Consider the following 26,924-nt stretch of genomic DNA (forward strand, 5'->3'; position numbering starts at 1 on the left):
ATGTATGGAATCCTGCAGTTCTTGTTTTTTTCTGATTTACTTATTTCACTCCGTATAATGTTATCAAGATTCCACCATTTTGTTGTAAGTGATCTGATGTCATCATTTCTTATGGCTGAATAGTAGTATACCATGGTGTATATGTGCCTCATCTTCTTTATCTAGTCATCTATTTTTTTTTACAGTGATTAAAGCCTTTAAGCAAACTCTTGGCCAATACAGCAAGAATCCATAAAAGAGTAGTGTCCTTAACATGTTCACCAAGTCCAAGTTGGCCCCATCACCATGCCAAATCCCTGAAAAATGCAACCCAACCACAGTTCAGTCTGTTAGGAGCTGTCACGGGGAGCAGGAGTCCAGGAAAAGTCCACATCCAGGAAAAGTCCGCATGGCACTGGAATTGTTGTCACCATTCTATACTTTGCAGCTCATGTTCAAGTCCCAATGACCGCTGCTTCTAGCTGGTAATGATTCAGGTAGACTGGAAAAGCCATCTGCAGCATGTGTGGAGATGGAGCTTCTGTTCTCCTCTGCCTGGAGAGATGAGACCAGGTTGCTTTTCCCTGGAGCTCTGCTACTGTGGCATGGTAAAGAGAACCTTGGGATACACTAAGCTGGGTGGCAAAGGTAGATTCATAATAGAAGTTGGCAAAAGGGGTTAAGAGAGCTCTAAATTAGGAGTAGGTCCCAGCCTGAAATATGAGTGGGGCATTGAGGTAGGAGGAATAAAGGAAACACTATATATTAAACAAAGCAGCAGAAAATAGGACTATCAACACCCTCAACAGAGATCTTGGAGGGAAGAATAAAAAACCTGACTCTTCAGGCAAAACATAGTTAGGTGGCCCTTGTGCAAATGAGATCAGTTTACCTGCTTCTTGGAAGAAATACCCTAGGCTCGTCCACAGTGTCGTAGATGGGGCTAATGGCCCTGGGCACCTTCAGCCTTCAGTGGCAAACCCCAGCTTTCTGGGCAAGGTTAGGTCATAGGTGGCTGGAGCAGGGCTGGACGAGACTGAACCTTCCCTTAGAGGAGCGAGGGGGAAGCCTACCTTCCAGTGTCCCTGTTTCCTCACAGCAGAGGCATGTAAGTCTGGCAGGCTTTAGCTCAATGACCTTTTTTGCCCATTTTTAATCAGACTGTTGGTTTTCTAATTGTTAAGTTTTAAAAGTTATTTATATATTTTGAATAACAGTCCTTTATGTTTTAAAATATCCCCTAATTTTTGTGAGCAGTATAGATACTTCTTATGCATCTATCCGAATGGGAAAATGTATGTGTCGTGTCTGTAAAATTATATACCTCTTATGTATAATAAGTTTTTTTTTTCCTATTCACTGATGTGTTATGGCTACTATTTAATCTTAAGAAATATTAATTGGTCAATTAATTTTAATGACTGCATAATGTTTCATTGTAGAATTAACATTGCATGATCTAAGCAGGTTTTCATGAGTGGATATTTAGGCTGATTCAGTTTTCTTTCCTTATTATAATAATGATTTGATTAATATTTTTATATATGCATATTTTTTATTTTGAAAAATTACTTCCTTATGACAAATTCTTAAAAGTGAGATTGGAAATTTATTTATTTATTGAAACACTTATTAGTAGCTTTTAAAAGTTTGGTATTTTTTTCAGTTTTTATTTTTTTAAAGGTAGATGTAATGTTGCTGAAGTGATAACATATATAATACTGAAATGTCTTTAAAAAGCTTAATTAGTATTTTAAGATCTGATTAAGATACACACTTAGCATAATGCATTAGTTAATATTTAGTCTATATTGATTGGTTTTAGAGAGACAGAGGAAAGGGGAGAGAGAGAGAGAGAAAGAAGCATTCATTTGTTGTTCCATTTAGTTGTGTATTTCTTGGTCACTTCCTGTATGTGCCCTGACCAGGGATTGAGCCTGCAACCTTGGTGTTCTGGGATGACGCTCTTAACTGACTGAGATAACCAGCCAGGGTCTAGACCAGGAGTCCCCAAACTACGGCCCCCGCCGCACTTCTGGAAGGGGCACCTCTTTCATTGGTGGTCAGCAAAGCACGGTGTCGCTCACGTACAGTACTACTTCCGGCGATGCTGGACGCACATGTCACGGCTCCGGAAGCGCGTCCTATCACTTGTTACGGCTAGCAGTGACAAATATGGAACTGGACATTGACCATCTCATTAGCCAAAAGCAGGCCCATAGTTCCCATTGAAATACTGGTCAGTTTGTTGATTTAATTTTACTTGTTCTTTATTTTAAATATTGTATTCCCGTTTTGTTTTTTTACTTTATGTGCAGTGTGCATAGGGATTTGTTCATAGTTTTTTTTTTTATTGTCCAGCCCTCCAACGGTCTGAGGGACAGTGAACTGGCCCCCTGTGTAAAAAGTTTGGGGACCCCTGTCTAGACTGTCTTTTAAAATAAGTATGTCAAAATAATGAGAAGACAAGCTACTAACTGAGAGAAAATATTTGCAAAAGATATCTGATAAAGGACTGTTATTCAAAATATATAAATAATTTTTAAAACTTAACAATTAGAAAACCAACAGTCTGATTAAAAATGGGCAAAAGATCTGGGCAGAAACCTCACCAAAGAAGACTGACAGATGGTCAATGAGTACAGTATATGAAAAGATAGATGCTTGACATTATATGTCATTAAAATAATAGCAAATTAAAACAAGGAGATACCACTGTACAGCTATGTTAGAATAGTGAAAATCGAAAACACTTAGAACACCAAATGTTGTCAAGGATGTGGCACAACAGAGACTCTCATTCATTGCTGGTGGGAATACAAAGTGGAACAGCCACTTTGGGAGACTGTTTGACAGTTTCTTACAAAACTAAACATATTCTTACCATATGATCTAGTAATTGTGCTCTATGGTATTTGCCCAAAGGAGTTGAAAACTTATGTCCACACAAAAGCCTGCACATGTGTGTTTATAGTGGCTTTATTCATAATTGCTGAAACTTGAAAACAGGATGCCTTCAGTAGGTGAATGGATAAATAAATGGCATATTCATATAATGAACTATTTATTACGCAGTGCTAAAAAGAAATGAGCTGTCAAACTATGAAAAGACAGGTAGGAATCTTAAATGAATGTTATTGAGTGAAAGGAGTCAATCTGAAAAGGCTACATAATATCTGATTCCAACTATATGACATTTTGGAAAAGCAAAACTATGAAGTAAAAGATCAGTGGTTGCCAGGGGTTAGAAGGGAGGAATGAATAGGTAGACCATATAGGGTTTTTAGGGCAGTGAAACTGTTCTGTATAATATCATAATATTATATCATACATTTGTCAAAACCCATAGACCAGGGGTCTCAAACTCGCGGCCCGCCGAACAATTTTGTGTGGTCCGCAGACGTGGATTAGTCTGCGGGCCGCACAAAATTGTTCGGCAGGCCGCGAGTTTGAGACCCCTGCCATAGACTGTACACCAAGAATCAATCCAAATGTAAATTATGGTCTGTGGGTGATAATGATGTGTCAGTATAGCTCAGCAGTTGGAACAAATAAATGTACCATTCTGGTGCAGAATCTTGATAGTGGAGGAGGCTGTGCATGTGTAGAAGCTGGGAATGTATTTTCTGCTCAACTTTACTGTGAACCTAAAACTATTCTGAAAAATGAAATTTATTAAAAAATAGAAAATAAAAAAATCAAATATGCATTAGCACATTTTTTTGATACTTACATTTTTAGGCCCAGAATAAAGAGACCAATGTTTTAGCTGCTGCAAAGGTGATTGACACCAAATCTGAAGAAGAACTGGAAGATTACATGGTTGAAATTGATATTTTAGCATCTTGTGATCACCCAAATATAGTCAAGCTTCTAGATGCCTTCTATTATGAGAACAATCTTTGGGTAAGTATTTTCTATTGCTCTCGGAGTAGTCAAAATGAGTTAATTGTCCTAAAGAAGTTTATAAGTTGTTGTGAACGTCTATTTTATGTATAACCCTCTTTTGTTTAGTTACTTGTGTTGAGTTGATCTGCTGATGAGAGGGTCTTGAACACGTAATTACCTTTAGCTTCAATGGATGCAGAGGTTGAAAAAGGAGGTTTACAGTATGAGAAAAGACATGCAGGTTATGGTTGTTACAGTAGCTTTATTAACTCTTATGTTTCACATACTCACAACTGTAAACTCACTTTTGCCCATCCCTGTATTCAGATCTGTATTTCATGATTGTTTGACATTGGACCCAAATGGAGAAGCTTGGTTACAAACATTAAATTGCCTAAATTATGAAATTAGATAGCCTTCTCCTATTCGCAATTTAAATTTAAACATTTATAATACTTAAAAATCTTTAAAAAGTTTCTTTTGTTTTTCTAGAAATTATTTGTAATTTTCTTACCCTAAACTTTTTCTAGATCATGTAATAAATAATAAAATACTTTCTAGAAATGTTAAATTTTCATCTTATATACTCAGGCCGAACTTTAGTACATGATATAAGTGGCTCAGGTTGTGTGTATAAATTATGTTCATTTTTAGAAAATAGATCCAGAAATAATTTTTTTAAATTGAGTTTAGTGACACTGGTTAACATAATTATTCAGGTTTCAGTTGGCCAGTTCTGCAACACATCTCTGTACACCGTATTGTGTTCACCCCTCCAAGTCAGGACTCATCCATCACTGTGTGTAATCCCATATCCACCCCCCACAGTCTCCACACTGTTGATCCATATCCAGGAGTTTTTTTAATCCTTTTATGTTCTATCCCTCCACTTCCTTCATCTAGTCTCTCTGCTGGACAACAGTTGGCCTCCTCTCAATGTATGAGAAATAAAATATTAGTATTCATTATCATTACTTGCTCTGCACCAACACTAATTAAATCAAGAGGGCTTTTTGAAGTGCAGTTTTTGCTTTTCTCCTTAAAGGAAGGAGCAGAGTGCTATGAGAAGAGTAGGCGGTACAAGTGTAACTGACTTGGAACCAAAAGACCTACATTTTTTTATCTTGGTGTTGCTAGGTAGGGTCTGTGTACTCACTTATAGGATAAGTAATGACCTACCTTCCAAATTATTTTTCAAATGATATAATGTGTATGGAAACAACTTGTAATTCATAAGCATCTATAAAAAAATAAGGTGTTATATAGAGGGAAAACAAAACAGGAAGCTATACAATTTGTTAAGATATGTAATTTTAAAAATTACCTATATTTGTTAGCATAGTATCATCTAATATAGTTGTTCTGGTCTCTAGCAAAATGTTTCCAGAGATAATAATGAAAATGAACTAGACAATTTAATAAATAGATAAGATCTTTACTTGAGAATATTATAAAATAAAAAGACTACTGTGAAGGAACAGTCTAGTGGGAGATATAAATACTAATTAACCAAAGAGTCATAGTAAATATAAAATTACAGCTGTGATAAGGGTTAAGAAAGGAAGGTGCTTGGTGATATCTACCAGGGAGGTCTGGGAAGGCATCCAGCAGAGCGTGATGATTGAGCTAGTATATGAAGCTTCTGTGTATATATTTCTGTTTGTTCTTTTTTTAAACTCAGAAAGGTCTCTATTTTCAGCATTTATTTTTATTAGCAATAAAGCTAGCCTGAATAGGTGGTGGCACACTGGTTAGAGTATCGGACTGGGATTCAGAAGACCCATGTTCAAAACCCTAAAGTCGCTGGCTTGAGCACGGTGTTGCTGGCTTGAATGTGGGATCACAGACATGACCCCATGGTTGCTGGCTTGAGCCCAAATGTCGCTGGCTTGAAGCCCAAGGTCGCTGACTTGAGCAAGACATCACTGGCGTAGCTGGAGCCACCTGTTCAAGGCACATATGAGAAAGCAATCAACGAACAACTAAGATGCCCCCACGAAGAATTGATGCTTTGCACCTTTCTCCCTTCCTGTCTGTCCCTGTTTGTCCTTCTCTCTGTCTCTCTGTCTGTCTCTCTTGCTAAGAACAAACAAACAAAAAACATAAAGCTAAAAAATACATTTGATCACTTAAATCACAATGGTTACCTTAAAAGTGAGAGTAATAAAATCATTTAGTAGTGATGAAATGGATAATACTTTCCTGAAGAAAAATTCTGTGGCTGGTTATTTTAGAGAAGCAGGGACACTAAAAATGGTGATTAACAAAAACGCATGTGCAGTACTTCCAGAATGTGTTCTCTTTTTGTTTTGTTTTTTTTAAATTTTAGTGAGAGGAGGGGAGGCAGAGAGACAGTGCCCCAACCGGAATTCACCTGGCAAACCCACTAGGGGGTGATACTCTTCCCATCTGGGGCCATGCTAAGCAACCAAGGCAGCTTTTAGCACCCGAGGTAGAGGCCACAGAACCATCCTCAGCACCTGAGGCAACTTGCTTGAACCAATTGAGCCATGGCTGCAAGAAGGAAAGAGAGAGAGAGAGAGAGAGAGAAAGAGAAAGAGAGACAGAAGGGGGAGGGTTGGATAAGCAGTTGGTCATTCCTCCTGTGTGCTCTGACTGGGAATTGAACTCAGGACATCCACATGCTGGGCTGATACTCAAACACTGAGCCAACTGGCCAGGGCCCTTTTTTTGTTTGTTAAAAAAAATATTTTTAAAATTGATTTGAGAGAGAGAGAGAAACTTTGATCTGCTGTTTCACTTATTTATGCATTCATTGCTTGATTCTTTATGTGCTGTGTTTAGGGATCAAACCTGCAACCTTGGTGTATAGCAACTAGCCTCTAACAAACTGAGCTAACAGGTCTGGGCTCTTTGTACTTTCTAAAATGTTTATGATTAAAACTCCTAACACTTTTTGACAAAGAACATCTTTATGGTTAACATAATACTCTTTCCATAGCCTAGGTTATTTGATAGCTATTCTTTATCTTTTTTTTGCTAAATTGTAGAAGAAATACTCAGACTCAGTGTTGTATTTATTTGCCCGCAGATCCTCATTGAATTTTGTGCAGGTGGAGCAGTGGATGCTGTGATGCTTGGTAAATGCCTTTTTTCCCTTCTATTTATATCTTAAATTACACTTAATAAAAATCATTGGATTTCAAACATTTATACACATGTCTTATTGTTAAGTGAGGTTCAATCAAGAAATCAGCTTAAATATTTTTATATTCTTGGATAATTGTAAGAACACTCTAAAATTAAATGTTGTGGATGATATGTGAGGAAAGTAATCTCTTTAGATATTTAGTGCTTCTAAAATAAATTCACTGTATTGTGATCCTTGATGATAATGTAAAAGTAAAGAGCTTGCTGACATGTATCACTGTAAAATTCCAGACCTGCTTGCTTTTTCCTTACAGAACTTGAGAGACCATTAACTGAGTCCCAAATACAAGTAGTTTGTAAACAGACTTTAGAGGCATTGAACTACTTACACGATAATAAAATCATCCACAGAGATCTAAAGGCTGGCAACATTCTTTTTACCCTAGATGGAGATATTAAGTTGGGTAAGTTTATTCCCTTAAATAAAACATTTGAATTTATGCTCTGAGATTTCTCTGTGTATGTATGTGTCTTAATACTGTTTTGTTATTTGACTCAAATATGTGAAACGAGAATTACTCTACATTAATTTTTAAAGTACTTCCTTGGATAAATAATAATTAACTTCCAGAATTCCTGAGTATAGTCATCTGGTATAAAGACATTTTAAAAAGAAAGTAAGAAAAGTAGAGCGTCGGCCTAGCGTGCGGAGGACCCGGGTTCGATTCCCGGCCAGGGCACATAGGAGAAGCGCCCATTTGCTTCTCCACCCCTCCGCCGCGCTTTCCTCTCTGTCTCTCTCTTCCCCTCCCGCAGCCGAGGCTCCATTGGAGCAAAGATGGCCCGGGCGCTGGGGATGGCTCTGTGGCCTCTGCCCCAGGCGCTAGAGTGGCTCTGGTCGCAATATGGCGACGCCCAGGATGGGCAGAGCATCGCCCCCTGGGGGGCAGAGCACCGCCCCTGGTGGGCGTGCCGGGTGGATCCCGGTCGGGCGCATGCGGGAGTCTGTCTGACTGTCTCTCCCTGTTTCCAGCTTCAGAAAAATGAAAAAAAAAAAAAAAAAAAAAAAAAAAAAGAAAGAAAGGATAAATATTTATTTTCATTTTTAAAAAAATTATTGATTTTAGAGGGAGAGAGGAGAGGCGAGAGAGAAAGAAACAATTATTATTATTATTATTTTTTGAGAAAGAGAGGAAGAGACAGGAACATCAAGCTGTTCTGTATTGGCCCTGACGGAGGATCAAACTGGCCATCTCTGCACTTCAGGACAAGGAACATTGATTTGTTGTTCTACTTTATTTGTACATTTATTGGTTGATTCTTGCATGTGCCATGACCGGGGATTGATCCTGCAACCTTGGCATAATGGGACAACAGTTTAACCCACTGAACTATTTGGTTAGGGCTGGATGTTTATTTTTAAAAAGGCAAGCTTTTAAAAACTGAATAATTCTTTTTTTCCTTAAGTTTTTATCTGTAGACTTAATGTTTATTAATGTAACACATTTAGAATATGATGTAGTATGTAAAACTGCTAACTTCATTTTTAATTCTAAAACTTGTGTCTAGTGAATTTTTTTCCCCATATTTAGTTTTATACTTATTCTATTCATATGGTATCTTGACTAAACAAAGTAAGTCTAAAAAGATGCCAAGAATAAATATAAGGAGTCTAGTTTTTACTTTTGTTTTTTACAAAGGGAATAAATACATTTCTAAAAATAAATAGATGTAGATTTAAATGGGAAATTAATTAATTTTATAAAGATATATACAAATGGAAAATATAGTTCTCTTTAAGTACTTCCAAGATATCAATTAAGAAAAAAATTTAATGATGTCTAAATTTGTAGATTTTGGAAGGAGATTAAAAGGACAAAATATATTAAAAAAACATAGTGATTATAGTAATTTCACATTACTTTGTTATGACATCTAAACAGGTATAATTTAATATACAAGGGGTTTTCGGGTTATGACACAGTTCTGTTCCTATGACAGTGATGTAACCCAAATTTTGGTGTAAGTCAAAACACAACCTAGCCTAACACAAACGGAACACTTGTGCTTTGAACAGTCAGAAATGGTGCAGGTAAGTGTGCTGGGGGAGCCAACTCCCTCACTTGTTTGCTGCGTTACTGCGTATTCTTCTGCCACGTGCAACCAAACTAGTTCACCCACATAGTCCATAAGTATGATGCTAATGGTGTAAGCCGAAACACTCGTGGCTCAGTTTTTTAACATTTTTATGGGAGTGAGTGTTGTAAACCAGCGGTTCTCAACCTGTGGGTCGCAACCCACAGGTTGAGAACCGCTGTTGTAAACTCAAAACATCATATGTCAAGATTGTTGTAACCAGAGGACCTCCCCGTACTAAATTTTAACCTTCTTATTATGAAATAAATAGATACAGAAAATAACACATACAACTTAGCTTGAGACAATGAATTGGTTCTCATATCATCAGTTGGTGACCAGTATTTTTAAAAATAAAATTGTTAATTTATGAATTCAGTTTTACTTTATAGGTTTCAAATTTATTACAATTTTATCTTTTTTTTTTTTTGCAACAGAGACAGAGAGAGGGACAGATAAGGACAGACAGGAAGGGAGAGAGATGAGAAGCATCAATGCCTTGTCGCGGCACCTTAGTTGTTCACTGATTACTTTCTCATATTACCTTGACTGAGGGGCTACAACAGAGTGAGTGACCCCTTGCTGAAGCCAGAGACCTTAGGCTCAAGCCAATGAACTTGGGTTTCAAGCCAGTGACCTTTGGGCTGAAGCCATTGTCCATGGTGTCATATCTATGATCGCACGCTCAAGCCAGCAACCCTGTGCTCAAGCCAGATGAGCCCACTCTCAAGCCAGCAACCTCAGGGTTTCGAACCTGGGTCCTCTGCATCTCAGTCCAAAGCTCTATCCACTGTGCTGCTGCCTGGTCAGGCAATTTTATCTTTATTGAAGCTCACATTGGACCATCTTTGGTGACAGGGAGCTTCTTCACATTGGCTTGTTCATCTTGTTTTTTAAATTGAATTTATTGGGGTGACACTGATTAATATAATTATACAGGTTGCAGGTGTCCAATCCTACAACACAGCTCTGTGCACTGTATTGTGTGTTCATCCCCCACGTTAGGTATCCCCATGTTAGGTATCCCTCCATCACCACTTAAGCACCACTTATGCCCCATACCCTCTTCCACCTCCCCACCCACTGCAGGCACCACACTGTTATTCGTATCCATGAGGTGTTTCTTTTGGCTTGTTAATTTTTTTGACATGAGTCTAGTCTTGGATAGCTTCCTTGTTATTTGAGTATTTGTTTTTCCCCCTTGCATTGACTTTTTTCTTTAGGGATTTTTTTTTTTTTTTGTATTTTCTGAAGTTGGAAACAGGGAGGCAGTCAGACAGACTCCCACATGTGCCCAACCGGGATCCACCTGGCATGCCCACCAGGGGGTGATGCTCCGCCCATCTGGGGTGTTGCTCTGTTGCAACCAGAGCCATTCTAGTGCCTGAGGCAGAGGCCATAGAGCCATCCTCAGTGCCCAGGCCAACTTTGCTCCAATGGAGCCCTGGCTGCGGGAGGGGAAGAGAGAGACAGAGAGGAAGGAGAGGGGGAGGGGTGGAGAAGCAGATGGGCGCTTCTCCTGTGTGCCCTGGCCGGGAATCGAACCGGGGACTTCTGCACACCAGGCTGACGCTCTACCACTGAGCTCTTTAGGTATTTTTATCTGCTTGTGGGATTTGCCTGTCATCAATATTTGTAACTTTCTCTCAAGGTCTTTTTAGCCTCATTTAAAAAATTATGGTGAAATATACTTAACAAAATTTACTGTTTAACCATTTTAAGTGCGCAGTTCTGCACCATTAAGTCTGTTTACAACTGTCACCACTATCCAACACTATTTTTTGAGAGAGAGGTGTGTGTGGTGGGGAGAGAAGCATCAACTCATTGTTCTACTTGTGCCATTGACTACATGTTCCCTGATGGGGGCTGGAACCAGCCGCCTCTGAGCCGGTGCCCTCGGGACTGAGCAGGCTACCCTGGGATTGAACCGGCAACCTCCATGCTCTGGGCTGATGCTCTCTCCACTGCGCCACCACCACCTGTCAGGCCTGCTTATCTGTTCTTGCATTCCTTTTAGTTTAGTCCTTTTTTTCTAAAATGATCTGTTATTTCTAATTTTCTTGAGTTATGCCACCTTATTTCTGAGTTTTTGTAATCCGGACTTATGTTACTTTATATCTTGCATCATTTTTGAAGTCTCATAGCTCATTTTGAAATAGTGTATTATAATTTTGATCCATTTTTGGTGCTTTTCTGTAAATGTGTTAAAATCTTATTTTAATACAGGAACATACTTTTGTGTAAAATAATGTATACTTTAAAAAATATATTTATTTTTTTGAGAGAGAGAGTAAGAGAGAGGCAGAGAGAGAAACAGAGAGATAGGTAGGGAGAGAGATGAAAAGCATCAACTCGTAGTTGCGGCACCTTAGTTATTCATTGATTGCTTCTCATATGTGCCTCGAAGGCATGATTCCCGCTCAGGCCAGCAACCCCATGCTCAAGCTGGATGAGCCCACACTCAAGCCAGCGACCTCAAGGTTTCGAACCTGGGACCTAAGGATCCCAGGTCAACGCTCTATCCATTGCACCGCCACCAGCCAGGCAATATCAGTATACTTTTGAATATTTAGGAATGCCAAATACTAGTTTTGAGTTGGCTGACATTTAAAATAGTTTCAGTCTCTGTTTTATTCATTTTTGTTTTGTTTTATTAATTTGTAAATACAGAGAACCTTCCATTTCTTTCACACCCTCTTAAGTGTACACAGAAGTCTAGAACCATACTATCCTCGAGAACTATCTTAGAATACAGTCATTCCTCGCCATATTGTGGTTCGCTTTTCGCGGTCTTACTGTATCATGGATTTATTATTATTATTTTTTTTGTATTTTTCTGAAGTTGGAAACGGGGAGGCAGTCAGACAGACTCCCACATCCGACCGGGATCCACCCGGCATGCCCACCAGGGGGCGATGCTCTGCCCATCTGGGGCGTTGCTCTATTGCAACCAGAGCCATTCTAGCGCCTGAGGCAGAGGCCATGGAGCCATCCTCAGTGCCCAGGCCCACTTTACTCCAATGGAGCCTAGGCTGCGGGAGGGGAAGAGAGAGATAGAGAGGAAGGAGAGGGGGAGGGATGGAGAAGCAGATGGGCGCCTCTCCTGTATGCCCTGGCCGGGAATCGAACCTGGGACTCCTATACGCCAGGCTGACACTCTACCACTGAGCCAACCGGCCAGGGCCTGTATCGCGAATTTTTAAGTTGTATATATCTAATTTTGTATCTTGGATTTTTTACTATATTGTGGGATTTTGTAGTATATAGGTATTTTTATATATTTATTATTTTAAATAATTGTTTTTGCGGTCAGATAAGCAAAATAAGTGCGGGAAAGGTTTATAAGAGTGGGGAGGATTTATAAAGCCTTAAAAATATATAAATAATAAAATAAAAATAAGGTGGCTACTTTGTGGATTTTTACCTATTGCAGGGGGTTCTGGAACCTAACCTTCATGATAGATGAGGGACCACTGGACCCAAATTTTTATGATCTTATTGGATCATGTCATAGCAGATGGATATAAGTATGTAAAAGGCTATTTTAACAAACCAGTGTGTACATACCACATCGTTATAGGTAGAAATTCAAAGCCCATAGCAGATAGCAAACAGTTTTCCCCTTTGCACAGAAAATGAAGATGCCCTCTGTCCCTGTTTAGTTTAACTCCTGCTCATTAGAGTGCTTAGAGAGGTATGAATATTGACAGTAGACAGTTGTTTAGGCCCGTTTCTGGACCTCCTTTTGCAGTCCTGTTCTAAGGGAGAAAGTTAATACGAATAGTGTTAATGGGTCCTCTGAAAACACTAGAGTAAGTAATGAGCTGACTTGACCTGAGAATAGAACCTCTTCTGGCAGGAGTTGCATATCGTGATCCCAACTCCTTCCTCCAGAAATACAGGGGAAGATTGTAGGTAGAGGAGGCATGGAGATGGGTAATGGGGGTGGGGAGTTCTGTAAATCTGTTTATGTTGTATCTTCTGTAAGTAATATATTCCAAATATAGATGTTTTGTTTGCTTAGTCATTTATCAATTTAATTACAAAACATTTAATTACAAAAATTAAATATCTAATGTAATAAAGAGTGTTATATATCACGTTAGGAAGATTGAACGTCATTTCATAGGCAATAGCTAACTGCCTATTTATGTTTAAGCAGAACTACATGGTCAAAAAGAAAAAAGAGTACCATATAGCAGTGGTCCCCAACCCCTGGACCGGTACTGGTCCGTGGGCCATTTATTCTGAGAAAGAACTTACATTATTTCCATTTTATTTATATTTAAGTCTGAACGATGTTTTATTTTTAAAAAATGACCAGATTCCCTCTGTTACATCCATCTAAGACTCACTCTTGACGCTTGTCTTGGTCACGTGATACATTTATCTGTCCCACCCTAAAGGCCGGTCTGTGAAAATATTTTCTGACATTAAACCGGTCCATGGCCCAAGAAAGGTTGGGGACCACTGCCATATAGTAAACACAAACAATTAGAATACAAGGCAGGATTTAATGAGTTTTAAGAGTTCTACCAACAAAATATCACTAAGGTTAGAATTAGAGATATGGTTAATAATAGTAGCTACCATTTACTGAGTATATATTCTATGCCAGGTCTTGGGGCATGAGCACTAAGTGCTGGATTTTTTATAATGATTTAATTTTGAGACTTAAAATTCTCAAAAGTGGCATGTCAAACATGAAACTTTGAAAGATATGTGTATGTATGGCATGAGGTAATTTAGGTAGCAGTAGCAGTTTTATGTTGCTGTTTTTGTTTGTCTGAGCTGTTGGCCTAAATGGTGGGGTTTAACATTTGATAAAGCTATATTGAAATCAGAAAACGTGGTTTCTAATTTTTTTCTTTGTAATATAATTTTATAAGGAAGTTAGTAAGCCATATGCTGTCATAAAGGCTGCTTTGGTATAATTTGTTTCTCACACTATAGAAAAAAATGTTTATTGATTTAATTATAATATGTGTTTGTTTATTGTTTTGGCATTTGTTTTGAAGTAGATAAGACTGATCTTTTAAAGTTACTATTTTTTTTTCTTCAATTCTGGAGAACTTGTGATCTGAAGATGTTTAAAGATGGTGGTGTTAAGTGTATTTATGATGGAATCTTTTCTGTGGCAATTTTTTGGGGTGGGTGTGATAGAAAGAGAGTGGTCAAAATTAGAATGGTAGACAAGTTATTTTTCTTACTCTTGAATAAGAATGGCCTTATGAAAGACTTGATATGCTTTTCCCTTTGTTGACAACATTAAAACTAGCATTAACACTTTTGTATGATTATTTATTTCAAGCGGATTTTGGAGTATCAGCTAAAAACACAAGGACACTTCAAAGAAGAGATTCCTTTATTGGTACACCATATTGGTATGTATTCATATTTATGGATTTGCAGTGTTATGTCAGCAGTTATTATTTGTTTATATGATTGAGGATATTCTTTTATGTAGTTTGCAAGCTCTATTCTTAAGTTAAACATCTTAACTTTTAATTCTCTGTTTTCATAGGATGGCTCCTGAGGTGGTCATGTGTGAAACATCGAAGGACAGGCCTTACGATTACAAAGCGGATGTTTGGTCCCTGGGTATCACTTTAATAGAAATGGCTGAGATAGAACCACCTCATCATGAATTAAATCCAATGCGAGTGCTGCTAAAAATAGCAAAATCTGAGCCCCCTACATTAGCACAGCCATCAAAATGGTAAAATATTCTTTTTAAAATTTTTTTTAACTATTTTTTTCCTTTTTAATTTTAAAATTTACTTATTTATTCATTTTTAGAGAGGAGAGAGAGAGAGAGAGAAAGAGGGAGGGAGGGAGAGGGAGGAGAGAGAGGAGAGAGAGACAGAGAGAAGGGGGGAGGAACTGGAAGCATCAACTCCCATATGTGCCTTGACCAGGCAAGCCCAGGGTTTCGAACCGGCGACCTCAGTGTTTCCAGGTCGACACTTTATCCACTGCGCCACCACAGGTCAGGCAAAATATTCTAAACAAAGCTTTTTAAGAAGCAAACTTGAAGCTTTATTCTTCCAACTTTCCAAGGGTATTTAAATTTATGGTACAAAAACTCTATGAAGTAGAATACAAATTTTTGATATATTTTCAAGACTTAAGTGCATATAAACTCTTATAACTGACTTTGCCCATGAATTTGAAAGTACCAGTGATTGAGTTCTACATGAAATGGGTATTTACTGTACTATGAGAAAGTGAGGCATATATATGACCTATATTGTGGAATTTGATATAGAAGAATTTTTGGCATACTTGTGAATATATATATAGTTTTATCTCAATGGTTAAAACTGTGAACCTACTTACATATGTATATATATATATGTCTAACATGTTTATAAATGAAAAGCTTATAAAATCTTAATATTTTCATTAACTAGTTTTCTTATGTAGAAGTAATACAATGGCATACATAATGAAACAAGCATAATTTATCAGAGTTTTGTTTGGTTTTAAAATAAGAAAGTAAAATAGAATATCATTGTTAAAATTTTATTTTGAAGGTCTTCAAATTTTAAGGACTTTCTAAAAAAATGCTTGGAAAAAAATGTGGATTCCAGGTGGACAACATCTCAGCTACTGCAAGTAAGATAAGAGTAATATGACAACAACAAACCGTATAATTTTTTAAACATCTTTTTAAGAAGAATACAATTTCAGATTTATTCACTGTGCTCTCTTTCCACTTGCGTTTCCCTGTGGAAACTCAGAATAGATTGTAGGAGTTAACATTTGCTTTGCTTTGCAAACATGTGCTGCCATTGCCAAAATGCATTTAACTTATATCATTCCTCCTGTTCTTTTTTTATTCAGTTTAATTGTGTTCTTTTCATTTCGTTAATTTTTTGCACTTTGTTAGTTGCTTCCATTTTCTCTCCAGTTAGCAGAAAGCGTGTACTTTGGGGGCAAGGGGACGAGCTAATGCGTTTTTTTTATGTTCTTGAAGGTAAATGTTCAGTAAATATTGCTGATTTTAACAAATGGTGTTAAAGTGATTGGCTAATTTTATTTTATAACAGTAACTGTTTATAATATTTAAAATAAAACTTTGTCAAATAATAAACATAGAGGTAAACAAAAAAAAATGGCAACTCTTGAGGTACTTACTCTTAGGCTGAGTTGCTGTATAACTCCTGCAGGATAGTATTTTAGGTTGATGTATTTATATGAGGGAGGCAGGCAGGAAAAATTTCCTTTTTCTGGGCAACAACTATATCCCTGGGACACACTTTTATTATTTTACTAACCCTACATTTGAAGTCCTTAGTCTGTGACAGACACTGCTGAGTGTATAATGTATCTTTTTACTCTTAAGAAAATTAGAACTGTGTCAAAAAAGCAGATGTTTGTAGACTTTTAACAGAACCATAAAGCTTCATACTGGACTTACATGTATCGTTACTTTTTAAGAACTGGTAATGTAAACCTAACTTGAAACTTACTTTAAATTAAAAAAGTTTAAATTTTAGATTACGAAATTTTCTAACAGACAAAAGTACGTGCTACTGTCCAGATATAATGTGTTATTACTTCTGACATGTTTCCTTCAGATCCTTGACAACAGGTACAGTGGGGTTGTAGGCAGCCCCACTCCTGCTCAGCCTCCTTTACCTCCTTTCCCAGATGGAACATTATTTCACGTTGTTTGTATTTTTTTTCTACCTATGTATTCATATTTTTACCATATAATAATGTGTTTTATGTTTTTGAAACTTTATAAACAAGCATTCCAGATGTTATTGAGCATGCTCTTTTTAATGATCAAACAGCATCCTTTTGTTACTGTGGATACCAACAGACCAATCCGAGAGTTGATTGCAGAGGCCAAGGCTGAAGTAACAGAAGAAGTTGAAGACGGTAAAGAGGAGGAGGAGGATGAAGAAACAGAAAATTCTCTGGTGAGTATTTAGTAGAAAGGAAACTTTATTTAGGTAATTTTTAGAATTAGGCTTTGAAGAGTGATTGCACCTGTATTTAAGCATTAATTATTGGGTAGCAGCACAAACCTTTTAATTTTAGAGGTGAAAGTTAATAGCAAGTTTACTCTTGCTATTTTTGTTATATTATGTGAAGATTTGTCAGTTTTTAAAATTATTTTTATAACTTCATCAGATTTACTGAATAAATGTTTTAAACATTATACATGAATTAACTAATTTTTAAATATAAATAAACAAAATATTGCTTTGGTCACCATCTTATTTTAACACTAAAAAATGTATAAAATCTTTTTTAGCCAATACCTGCAAGTAAACGTGCCTCCTCTGATCTTAGTATTGCCAGCTCTGAAGAAGATAAACTTTCACAGAATGCTTGCATTTTGGGATCTGTTTCTGAAAAAACAGAACATAATGTTCCGGAAGATAAATTCAACAGCAGAGTTCTTAATGAAAAATCCACTACCAATGAGCCTGAAAAAGCTGTGGAAGGTATTGATGAACATAATAATGATACTCATTTAGAAGCTGTGGCTGAACTCCGTCACAGAACAATAACAATCAAGGAAAATGGGAGAGAGGAGAAGAGACCCAAGCTTGATAATCTGCCTGACACCGAAGATCAAGAAATCGTAGACATGAATTCAGTCAATGAAGGGAAAGAGAATAATATCATAATTTTAGAAACAAATATTGAACAGAAACCTGAGGAAGAAAGAGACCAGGAAAAGCAACAGGTATTTGAAAAGAAGGTTATAAAATCTGAAGAAGTAGTTAAAGATACTGCTGTTCTAACAATGGATTTAGTTTCTGAAGAGACTGGAGAAAAAGAGGCAGATATTCAGACAATTGACAATGAAGTTGAGCTTACAAAGGAAGACACCCAAGAGAATTTGGGAAAAGATGAGAAAACTCAGAAAGATGTGGTTAGTGATACAAGCAATGCATTGGGAACAAATGAGGCAGTAGATGTTGCTCAGAAGGCAGTTGAAAACAATGCTAAGGATGTTCAGAGTAGTGATGAGAAAGAAATGGTTGACATAGGCCAGGAATTAGTAAGTAAACCCGTGGAGGGCCCTGAGGTTGATGGTACTGAAGAAGCTTCTGTTACAGAAATAGTTGAAACTAATGAGATTGATCAGAAATCTCTAGAAGGTAAAGGTGACAAACAGTTAATCAAGAGTTCTGAGAACAGAGTGGAGACCAATGAGGAACCCAGGACAAACAAAGTTGAAGAAATTACTGAGTCATGTAGCATTGAAGAAATAGAGATCAAAAGTGCAGTGATTCATACTGACCAAGAGGCTTCAGGAAGTGAGACGCAGGATGCTCATGAAGCCACTTCTCAGACAGATAGAGAGCAGAAGGAAATTCCATGTGAAGTGCCAATTAAAACGGAACCTGATGTTACTACTGCTTCACAGCCTAGTGAACCTCAGCCTGTTGCAATTCCTAGTATTAATATCAACTCTGAAGATGCAGAAAATAAAGGGGAAATAGGTGCTTTATCAAAAACTGAAACCGTGTTGTTACCAGAATCTGAGAACCAAAAGGAAAATGATACTGACTCGGGCACTGGTTCCACTGCCGACAATAGCAGCATTGACTTGAATTTATCTATCTCTAGTTTTCTAAACAAAACTAAAGACAGTGGATCAATATCTTTACAAGTAAGTGTACATGGGTCCTTGTTCGGGTTTTTCTTGGTCATTTTGGGGATTTATGTGAAACTGATATCTTGAAAATAAAACAGCACTAAGTTAGTATAGTATTATCCCCATAAAATTCTTACAGCCTATGTAAGCAATCAATGAAAAAGAACCAAAGAGAGAGGTCTGGATGTGACCTTTAATTTTTTTGGTAGTACGTACTTTTTTTTTTTTTTTTTTTTTTTTTACAGAGACAGAGAGAGAGTCAGATAGGAACAGACAGACAGGAACGGAGAGATGAGAAGCATCAATCATTAGTTTTTTGTTGCAACACCTTAGTTGTTCATTGATTGCATTCTCATGTGTGCCTTGACTGTGGGCCTTCAGCAGACCGAGTAACGCCTTGCTTGAGCCAGCGACCTGTGTCTAAGCTGGTGAGCTTTGCTCAAACCAGATGAGCCTGTGCTCAAGCTGGGGACGTTGGGGTCTCAACCTGGGTCCTCCGCATCCCAGTTCGACACTCTATCCACTGCGCCACCACCTGGTCAGGCCGTACTTATTTTTTGCCAACCTGCCATGCACACTATAGTATAGTTGCTTAGTGTGATTTGGGTTCTCTTACTGCACGTATCTAGATAGGATTTTAACAAGAATCAATAAGATCTGAGAGAATAGAGAAATTGAAAGAATGATTTCTTTTTTTTTTTTTAACAGGGACAGAGAGAGAGAGTTAGAGATAGGGACAGACAGGAACAGAAAGAGATGAGAAGCATCAATCATCAGTTTTTTGTTGTTGCAACACCTTAGTTGTTCATTGATTGCTTTCTCATATGTGCCTTGACCGTGGGCCTTCAGCAGACCAAGTAACCCCTTGCTCGAGCCAGTGACCTTGGGTTCAAGCTGGCAAGCTCTTCGCTCAAGCCAGATAAGCCTGGCGACCTCGGGGTCTCGAACCTGGGTCCTTCCGCATCCCAGTCCGACGTTCCATCCACTGCGCCACCGTCTGGTCAGGCAAGAATGATTTCTAAAGCATGTTAGGGATAAATAGCCCTTGATTTACCACTGGCTCATACAGATGACCACTGTTGCTTTCTCAGTCATAGCCGTCACTGCTGCCAGGAGAACCATCGTGGGAAGATAGACAAAACCCAAAACTAAAACCCAGAACACTGTAGTTTCTACAGAATAATTCTCAAATATGAGTGTGCTTAAAAGTTAGCAGGGGGAGCTCTGTAGAAGTGTGGGGTGGGGCCCAAGAATCAGTATTTGCAACAAAATATCCCATGAAATTCTGATACAGGTGAGCCTTGGACTAAAGATTCAGGGTTGACAGCAAAATATTGAAAAGCAGAAACAACTTAGGAAAACTGACCTTAGAGACAGGACTCTGGGACATGACTGAGCGGCCTGCCCATCTGCCCCAGATTATTACGTCTTGTCTAGATTGTCTTCAGTTTATTTTGTTTCATTGACTGAAATTCGATTAATCTGAAATCTAGTCATCGACTTAGTGTAATAACTTTTTTTTTTTTTTCATTTTTCCGAAGCTGGAAACAGGGAGGCAGTCAGACAGACTCCCGCATGCGCCCAACCGGGATCCACCCGGCATGCCCACCAGGGGGCGATGCTCTGTTGCATTCAGAGCCATTCTAGCGCCTGAGGCAGAGGCCACAGAGCCATCCCCAGTACCCGGCCATCTTTGCTCCAATGGAGCCTCGCTGCGGGAGGGGAAGAGAGAGACAGAGAGGAAGGAGAGGGGGTGGGGAGAAGCAAATGGGTGCCTCTCCTGTGTGCCCTGGCCGGGAATCGAACCTGGGACTCCTACACACCAGGCCGACACTCTACTGCTGAGCCAACTGGCCAGGGCCATAACTTTTAAGTTACACTAAAAATATACTATTATTTTTTAAAATGCAAGTACTTCTATGAGAGGTAAGGTCATGTTACATGAATATTTTAGTAGTAACTGAAAAAGTAGAAAGATTGGAGGTAATGGGAGGTGGATCTATTTTGGGGGTGTGCCCACTTGAGGTTGTAGAGGAAGTCTGGATAGGGTGCCCAGTCCCGGGCTTCGGGAGAGCGGTGGGGATGGCGGAAACTTGCAGAATAGAACAGTAAGAAGATGCAGAAAGGTGACTGGAAAGTGCCAAAGACAACCTTGAAAATCTAATGCATTTTGCATTTAATTTTTTCACATTCTATTGCTTCTTCTGCCTTTTTTTTTTTTTGTATTTTTCTGAAGTTGGAAACAGGGAGGCAGTCAGACAGACTCCCGCATGCGCCCAACCGGGATCCACCTGGCATGCCCACCAGGGGGCAATGCTCTGCCCACCTGGGGCATTGGTCTGTTGCTACCAGAGCCATTCTAGCACCTGAGGCAGAGACCACGGAGCCATCCTTAGTGCCCGGGCCAACTTTGCTCCAATGGAGCCTCGGCTGTGGGAGCGGAAGAGAGAGACAGAGAGGAAGGAGAGGGGGAGGAGTGGAGAAACAGATGGGCACTTCTCCTGTGTGTCCTGGCCGGGAATCGAACCCGGGACTCCTGCATGCCAGGCCAACGCTCTACCACTGAGCCAACTGGCCAGGGCCGCTTCTGCTTTTTAACCTTTCCCCCCATATCCAAACCAAGTGATTATCTGCTCTTAATACCAGATGTATTTGTAGGAGTGTTATACTTCTGTTTTTTCTATTTACTTTAAAAAGCATTTGGATACCAGTTGAAGAATGAAGAGTCTGGTCTTAATAAATAATTGTAGGCAATAACTAGCAGGCAGATATGGTTCTTTTGAGGTGCAGTATGCTATCTTTCTAGTCACTCTAAAATCACATGTTTATCCCTGGTCCTGAGATGGAGAACTATTGATATTGTTGCCAATGAAATAGATTTTGATATTCAGTCCTAGAAGTGCTTAAAAATTACCTTTGGGGCCCCGGATTGGCAGAGCATCAGCCCCAGACAGGGGTTGCCAGGTGGGTCCCGGTTGAGGCGCATGCGGGAATCTGTCTCTGTCTCCCCTGTTCTCATTGGGAAAAGAAGAAAAAAAAATATGTCAGAGCCTTTTCAAAATATACTCTCCCAGCTGCCCTGAGACCTATTGCTTTAAATTCTTTAAGAGATGAGCCCCAGGAATTCATTTTGGTTCTGTCAGTGGTTCTAAAACTGAAAGCAAAGGAACTCCAAGGTGAAAAGAAGGAATAAAAAATAGTTAACATGTAAGTTATACTAATTAGTGAATGAATATTAGTATGTGAATTGCTCCTTCAATTGCTCCACCACTGTGCCTGATTATGATGTGGTATAAAAATTATACATGCACATCATCAAAAGGCATAATTTCACTTGAAAAAAATTTTATTTCATCTGAAAGTCAGAGGAGAAGATGATATAACTGGTTCCACAGGTGAGTCTTACTGCATGACTATTCAATTTTTTGTTTTTTTCTTTTCTTTTTTTACATAAGAAAATGTTTTCTCTCTTGTATTGCCCATATATAAAACCTAACTAAAATAAAATCTCACTCAGGAAACAAGGAGACAAAAGAAAACACTGAAGAAAACACGCAAATTTGTTGTTGATGGTGTAGAAGTGAGTGTAACAACATCAAAGATAGTTACAGATAGTGATTCCAAAACTGAAGAATTGAGGTTTCTTAGGTGAGTAGAGAAACAACATATGATACTTAAAACTGGTTTTGTGATTTCTTTTCAGTCTCTGCAAAGTCTAAAGACTAGAGAAACAAGTGAAATCTTGGCTAATTTTGGATTATTCTTTTATTACTTTTACATTTGAAAAATATCTTAAAGTAAAAAGAGTTACTTCAAAGGTGTAATTTTTGTTATTTTTCTCTGTCATTGATAATACATTTTATTAGACGCCAGGAACTTCGGGAATTAAGATTTCTTCAAAAAGAAGAGCAAAGAGCCCAACAACAGCTCAATAGCAAACTGCAGCAGCAACGAGAACAAATTTTTCGGCGCTTTGAGCAGGAAATGATGGTAAAGTCTTAGATATTTGTACTTTTTTGCTAATTATGAAATTTGGTGCTTTAAGAAAAAAACCCATGAGTGGTTTTACAACTTGTTCTCTGATGACTACATTTTTCTGGCTTTGTAATGTGTTTCTGGCCTTTATCTCTTTGGTGTTCTGGATGTCTTTTTCTTTTCTTTTTTCCCTTTGCCCAAAAGGGTCTTCCATCTCAGAATTCCTGTCACTGACTTACAGTGTGATGGGTGTCCTCATTTTCCTTTGATTAAAATCTGTCAGGAAACCTGGAATCCTGAGAGCTAGTAGGTGGTGTACAGAGTCCTTTGGTGTGCCTCGTGCTGCATAATTCTTCAGTGTTACAATTTGACCTCTCAGATTTGGAATGCAAGATTTTAAGCCAGTCTAGAGCAGTCATCTTTAAACCCTGCTAAGTATTACAATAGAAGTTCTTGGGGGCTTTTTCAAAAGACACTTCTCTTGTTTCCTACAGTTAAGCTTCCACATATCCCTAGTCACAGCTTCTTGAGAAATTAGTTCTGACTAGTCAAGGGTAATTGTAACTGAGTCTTGGTTTTTTCTTTGTATCCAAAGTTAAAAGAGGAATTAGTAATGTCATATAACATTTTGATAACTTATGTTGAACATCTCGCATAAGGTAGGTTAGAAAAAAGATAACTGGAAATATTATACTGTTTATACTTTGAACATAGTTCTTAATTATATGTGCTAAGAATCATTTTGTGTGGCCCTGGCCAGATGGCTCAGTTGGTTAGAGCACTGTCCTGAAACACAGAGGTTGCCAGTTTGATCCCCGGTCAGGGCACATACAGGAACAGATCAACGTTTCTATCTTTCTTTCTCTCTCTCTCCCCCTCCCTTTCTCTCTCTAAAATGGGTAAAAATAAACAAACAAACAAAAGAATTGTTTTGTGAGAAGTATGGTATTGTTGATTATATTTGTTGGATTATAACTGAGAATTCCTAAGAATTCTTTTTTTCCTCACTGAGTATTTTTATAGTACTTATATTCTGTTTTCTAGAACCTTATAAAAGCTGGGAAGGTTTTCCCCTAAAATATTTTTCAGAATGTTCTGCATTTTAATTTGTTTACACCCTTTACAAATATTTAACTTGATCTTTATCTAAAATTGCAATGTTACTCATTTTTTATGTATGCAGCAATCTTTTGTTGAAAGTGTAGATTTATAATTCCAAAAGATTTGTTTCAATGAAATAATATGTTTATTTTAAGAATCTTAATGAAGAAGAGCAAATCTGAAAATGACAGTGGTACATAATTAAAATAGACTTCAGATAAGACCTTTGCTATATCAAACATTTTGTTGTATAAATATTGAAAATTCCTTTAGTACTTCACAGCAACTGGATATTCCTGTGGATTGTCTAAAAATTTTGAACATTCTACTACTTGTATAATAGAAAAAAGTACAGTTGACTCTTGAGTAATGCAGGGGATTTCTACTACTTGTATTATAGAAAAAAGTACAGTTGACTCTTGAGTAATGCAGGGAGGGAATAGGGGGTCCCCCCTACCCGGTACAGTAGAAAATCCATGTTTAAGTTTTAACTCCTCAAAAACAAAAACTTAACTACAGGTCCTGGCCGGTTGGCTCAGTGGTAGAGCGTCGACCTGGCGTGCAGGAGTCCCAGTTCGATTCCCGGCCAGGGCACACAGGAGAAGCACCCATCTGCTTCTCCACCCCTCCCCCTCTCCTTCCTCTCTGTCTCTCTCTTCCCCTCCCACAGCCAAGGCTCCATCGGAGCAAAGTTGGCCCGGGCGTTGAGGATGGCTCCATGGCCTCTGCCTCAGGCACTAGATAGAATGGCTCTGGTCGCAACAGAGCAATGCTCCAGATGGGCAGAGCATCGCCCCCTGGTGGGCATGCCGGGTGGATCCCGGTCGGGCGCATGCGGGAGTCTGTCTGACTGCCTCCCCGTTTCCAACTTCATAAAAATACAAAAAAAAAACAACCCAAAAAACAAAAACTTAACTACAGTTGTCCTTTGGTATCAACGGGGAATTGGTGTCAAGACTCCCCATGGATACCAAAATCTGCAGATGTTCCAGCCCCTTATATATCACAGTGTAGAACAATGCAGACTGTAAACCCTCTGCATCCACAGATTCCCAGCTGCAGTTTCCCGTTTGAGGTTCATTGAATCTGCGGATTTGAAACTTGGGGATCCAGAGGGCGAACTGTATATTTATTGAAAAAATTCTGTACATTTATGGACCTGTGTAGCTCAAAGCCATTCAGGGGTCAACTGTATTTATTTTCCATGTTAGAGAAAATGAAATGCACATCTTTTTGAAAAATTTCATATTCATTTGACTTGTTCAGTACTACAAGGTTATGTATATTCAAATGCTAATTATGTACTCTTAGTAAACATCCTCATTATAATGAGTGAATGTGATTGATAGAAAAGTTAAATGATCTTGAGCTATATGTTTTACAGAGCAAAAAGAGACAGTATGACCAAGAAATTGAGAATCTAGAAAAACAGCAGAAACAGACTATTGAACGTCTAGAACAGGAACACACAAATCGCTTGCGAGATGAAGCCAAACGCATTAAAGGAGAACAAGAGAAAGAGTTGTCCAAATTTCAGAGTATGTTGAAGAACCGAAAAAAGGAGGTAGGTGTTAACTACTGTTTTTAATTACTAGAGCTATTTTTTTAATGTATATGGAAGACTAAGGGATTAGGAATAAAGCTTGATAATAATACTAGTAAGATAGCACTCATTCTTTCTTTCTTTTTTTTTGGCGTTCCCAACAGTCATGTGGGATAGTAGTTAGGTCAGGTGTTACCCATTTACTGCCAAGGAGGCTGGAGTAGAAGTAGTTTTAATGGCCTAGTCACATTCACAAACTACCATTAAATGTCCAGCTAAACATTGAACCAAGTCTTCATTTTCCTTCCAGACTATCATTTTTCTTTTATTAATGCAGCATTTAAGGCATATTATAGAAATATTTTTTCAAGAAAATTTACAATGTTTTGTTTTCAGGTGGCAATAATAATTCCCCTTATTATTTATTTGTAATATTTAATTCATACTTAAATTTTTTTTGATTAGCTTGATTACCTTTCTTGGACATTGTACCAAAACAAAAGCTGAGTAACCTGAAATTTGCAATAATATATATAAATTCATCAAATTGCAAGATACTTTGAAGAATCACAGGTAGAAGAATATTTGTAAAGTCATTTGAATAGAATGAATTTTTTTATTTTTCCTGAAACTGTTCCATATTGTGGTAGAATCTGTTTATGGTGTGAAAAATAGTCATTAATTGAGAAAGACGATTCACATATTGTATTAGTGTATCTTTTTCTCCCCAAGTAAAATAAACCTAAGAGAAATTTATTTATATATTAGAATTTTCAGTGGTAATTTTATGAAAATTATCTGTACCTTTAGTGTAGGAGGAGAATTTACCTTTTCATGATTTACCCCAGGGACAGCAATATGATTTATTTCTAATAGATTGGAACCAAAATATCTCAACCAAACTAGTGAATGTATTTTTACATTTGTAAGTTTCAGTACCCAATTTCATTGACTTCAACATTTAAATTATGCAGAAAATTTAACATCATATTGCTGAACTTGCAGATCTACTTTATAAAGGGTAGAATCAAGCATTAATAAATATAGTGTGTTGTATGATTGCTTTAGGTAAAGATGACTTAAATGGTATATAATTTTATTTGATGTGGCTACCATTTCTAAAAATTACTGTTTTGTCGCATGATTATATTTTATATAGAATGGTTCTGTATGTCATGATGTATGACTTTTACTGATTCTACACGTTAATTCTCTTGAAACCATGGGTACTATTAGAGGTTATTTTTAATATCAGATTAAATAAAACAAATTTTACAGGTAAATATATGATTTAATCCCAAATATATAAAAGTCTCCAGTTATTGTTACTGTTTTGGGTAGCAGAGTTTTAGACAGTGAATATGTTTGAGATCATGATATGTGTATTTTAAATAATTATACTATGTATTTTTTTCCTTATCACTAAACTTCTTGCATTTGGGGAGTCTCTTCCTTTTAATGGTGATTTGGTTTCATGAGGAATTACTGATGGAAAATTTTAAATACACTATGTTAAATCAAAATCGGTCTCTTTCACGGACCATCAGTAGCATGTGGTGATTCGGA

General features: G+C 37.8%; 1 protein-coding gene across 2 annotated transcripts in view; it reads left to right on the forward strand.

The window, feature by feature from the left end:
- SLK (STE20 like kinase) overlaps positions 1-26,924 on the forward strand; it is a 67,591-nt gene that overhangs the window by 13,402 nt on the left and 27,265 nt on the right. For both annotated transcript variants that reach the window (XM_066240458.1, XM_066240459.1), the window contains exons 2-12: positions 3,721-3,885; positions 6,920-6,968; positions 7,293-7,442; positions 14,426-14,498; positions 14,639-14,833; positions 15,651-15,732; positions 16,917-17,045; positions 17,384-18,754; positions 22,257-22,387; positions 22,606-22,729; positions 25,200-25,379. In XM_066240458.1, coding sequence (XP_066096555.1) covers positions 3,721-3,885; positions 6,920-6,968; positions 7,293-7,442; positions 14,426-14,498; positions 14,639-14,833; positions 15,651-15,732; positions 16,917-17,045; positions 17,384-18,754; positions 22,257-22,387; positions 22,606-22,729; positions 25,200-25,379 — 2,649 coding nt within the window. The remainder of the gene's footprint in view (positions 1-3,720; positions 3,886-6,919; positions 6,969-7,292; positions 7,443-14,425; positions 14,499-14,638; positions 14,834-15,650; positions 15,733-16,916; positions 17,046-17,383; positions 18,755-22,256; positions 22,388-22,605; positions 22,730-25,199; positions 25,380-26,924) is intronic.

The sequence above is a fragment of the Saccopteryx bilineata genome, chromosome 7 (genome assembly GCF_036850765.1).
Source record: "Saccopteryx bilineata isolate mSacBil1 chromosome 7, mSacBil1_pri_phased_curated, whole genome shotgun sequence".
Lineage (NCBI taxonomy): Eukaryota > Metazoa > Chordata > Mammalia > Chiroptera > Emballonuridae > Saccopteryx > Saccopteryx bilineata.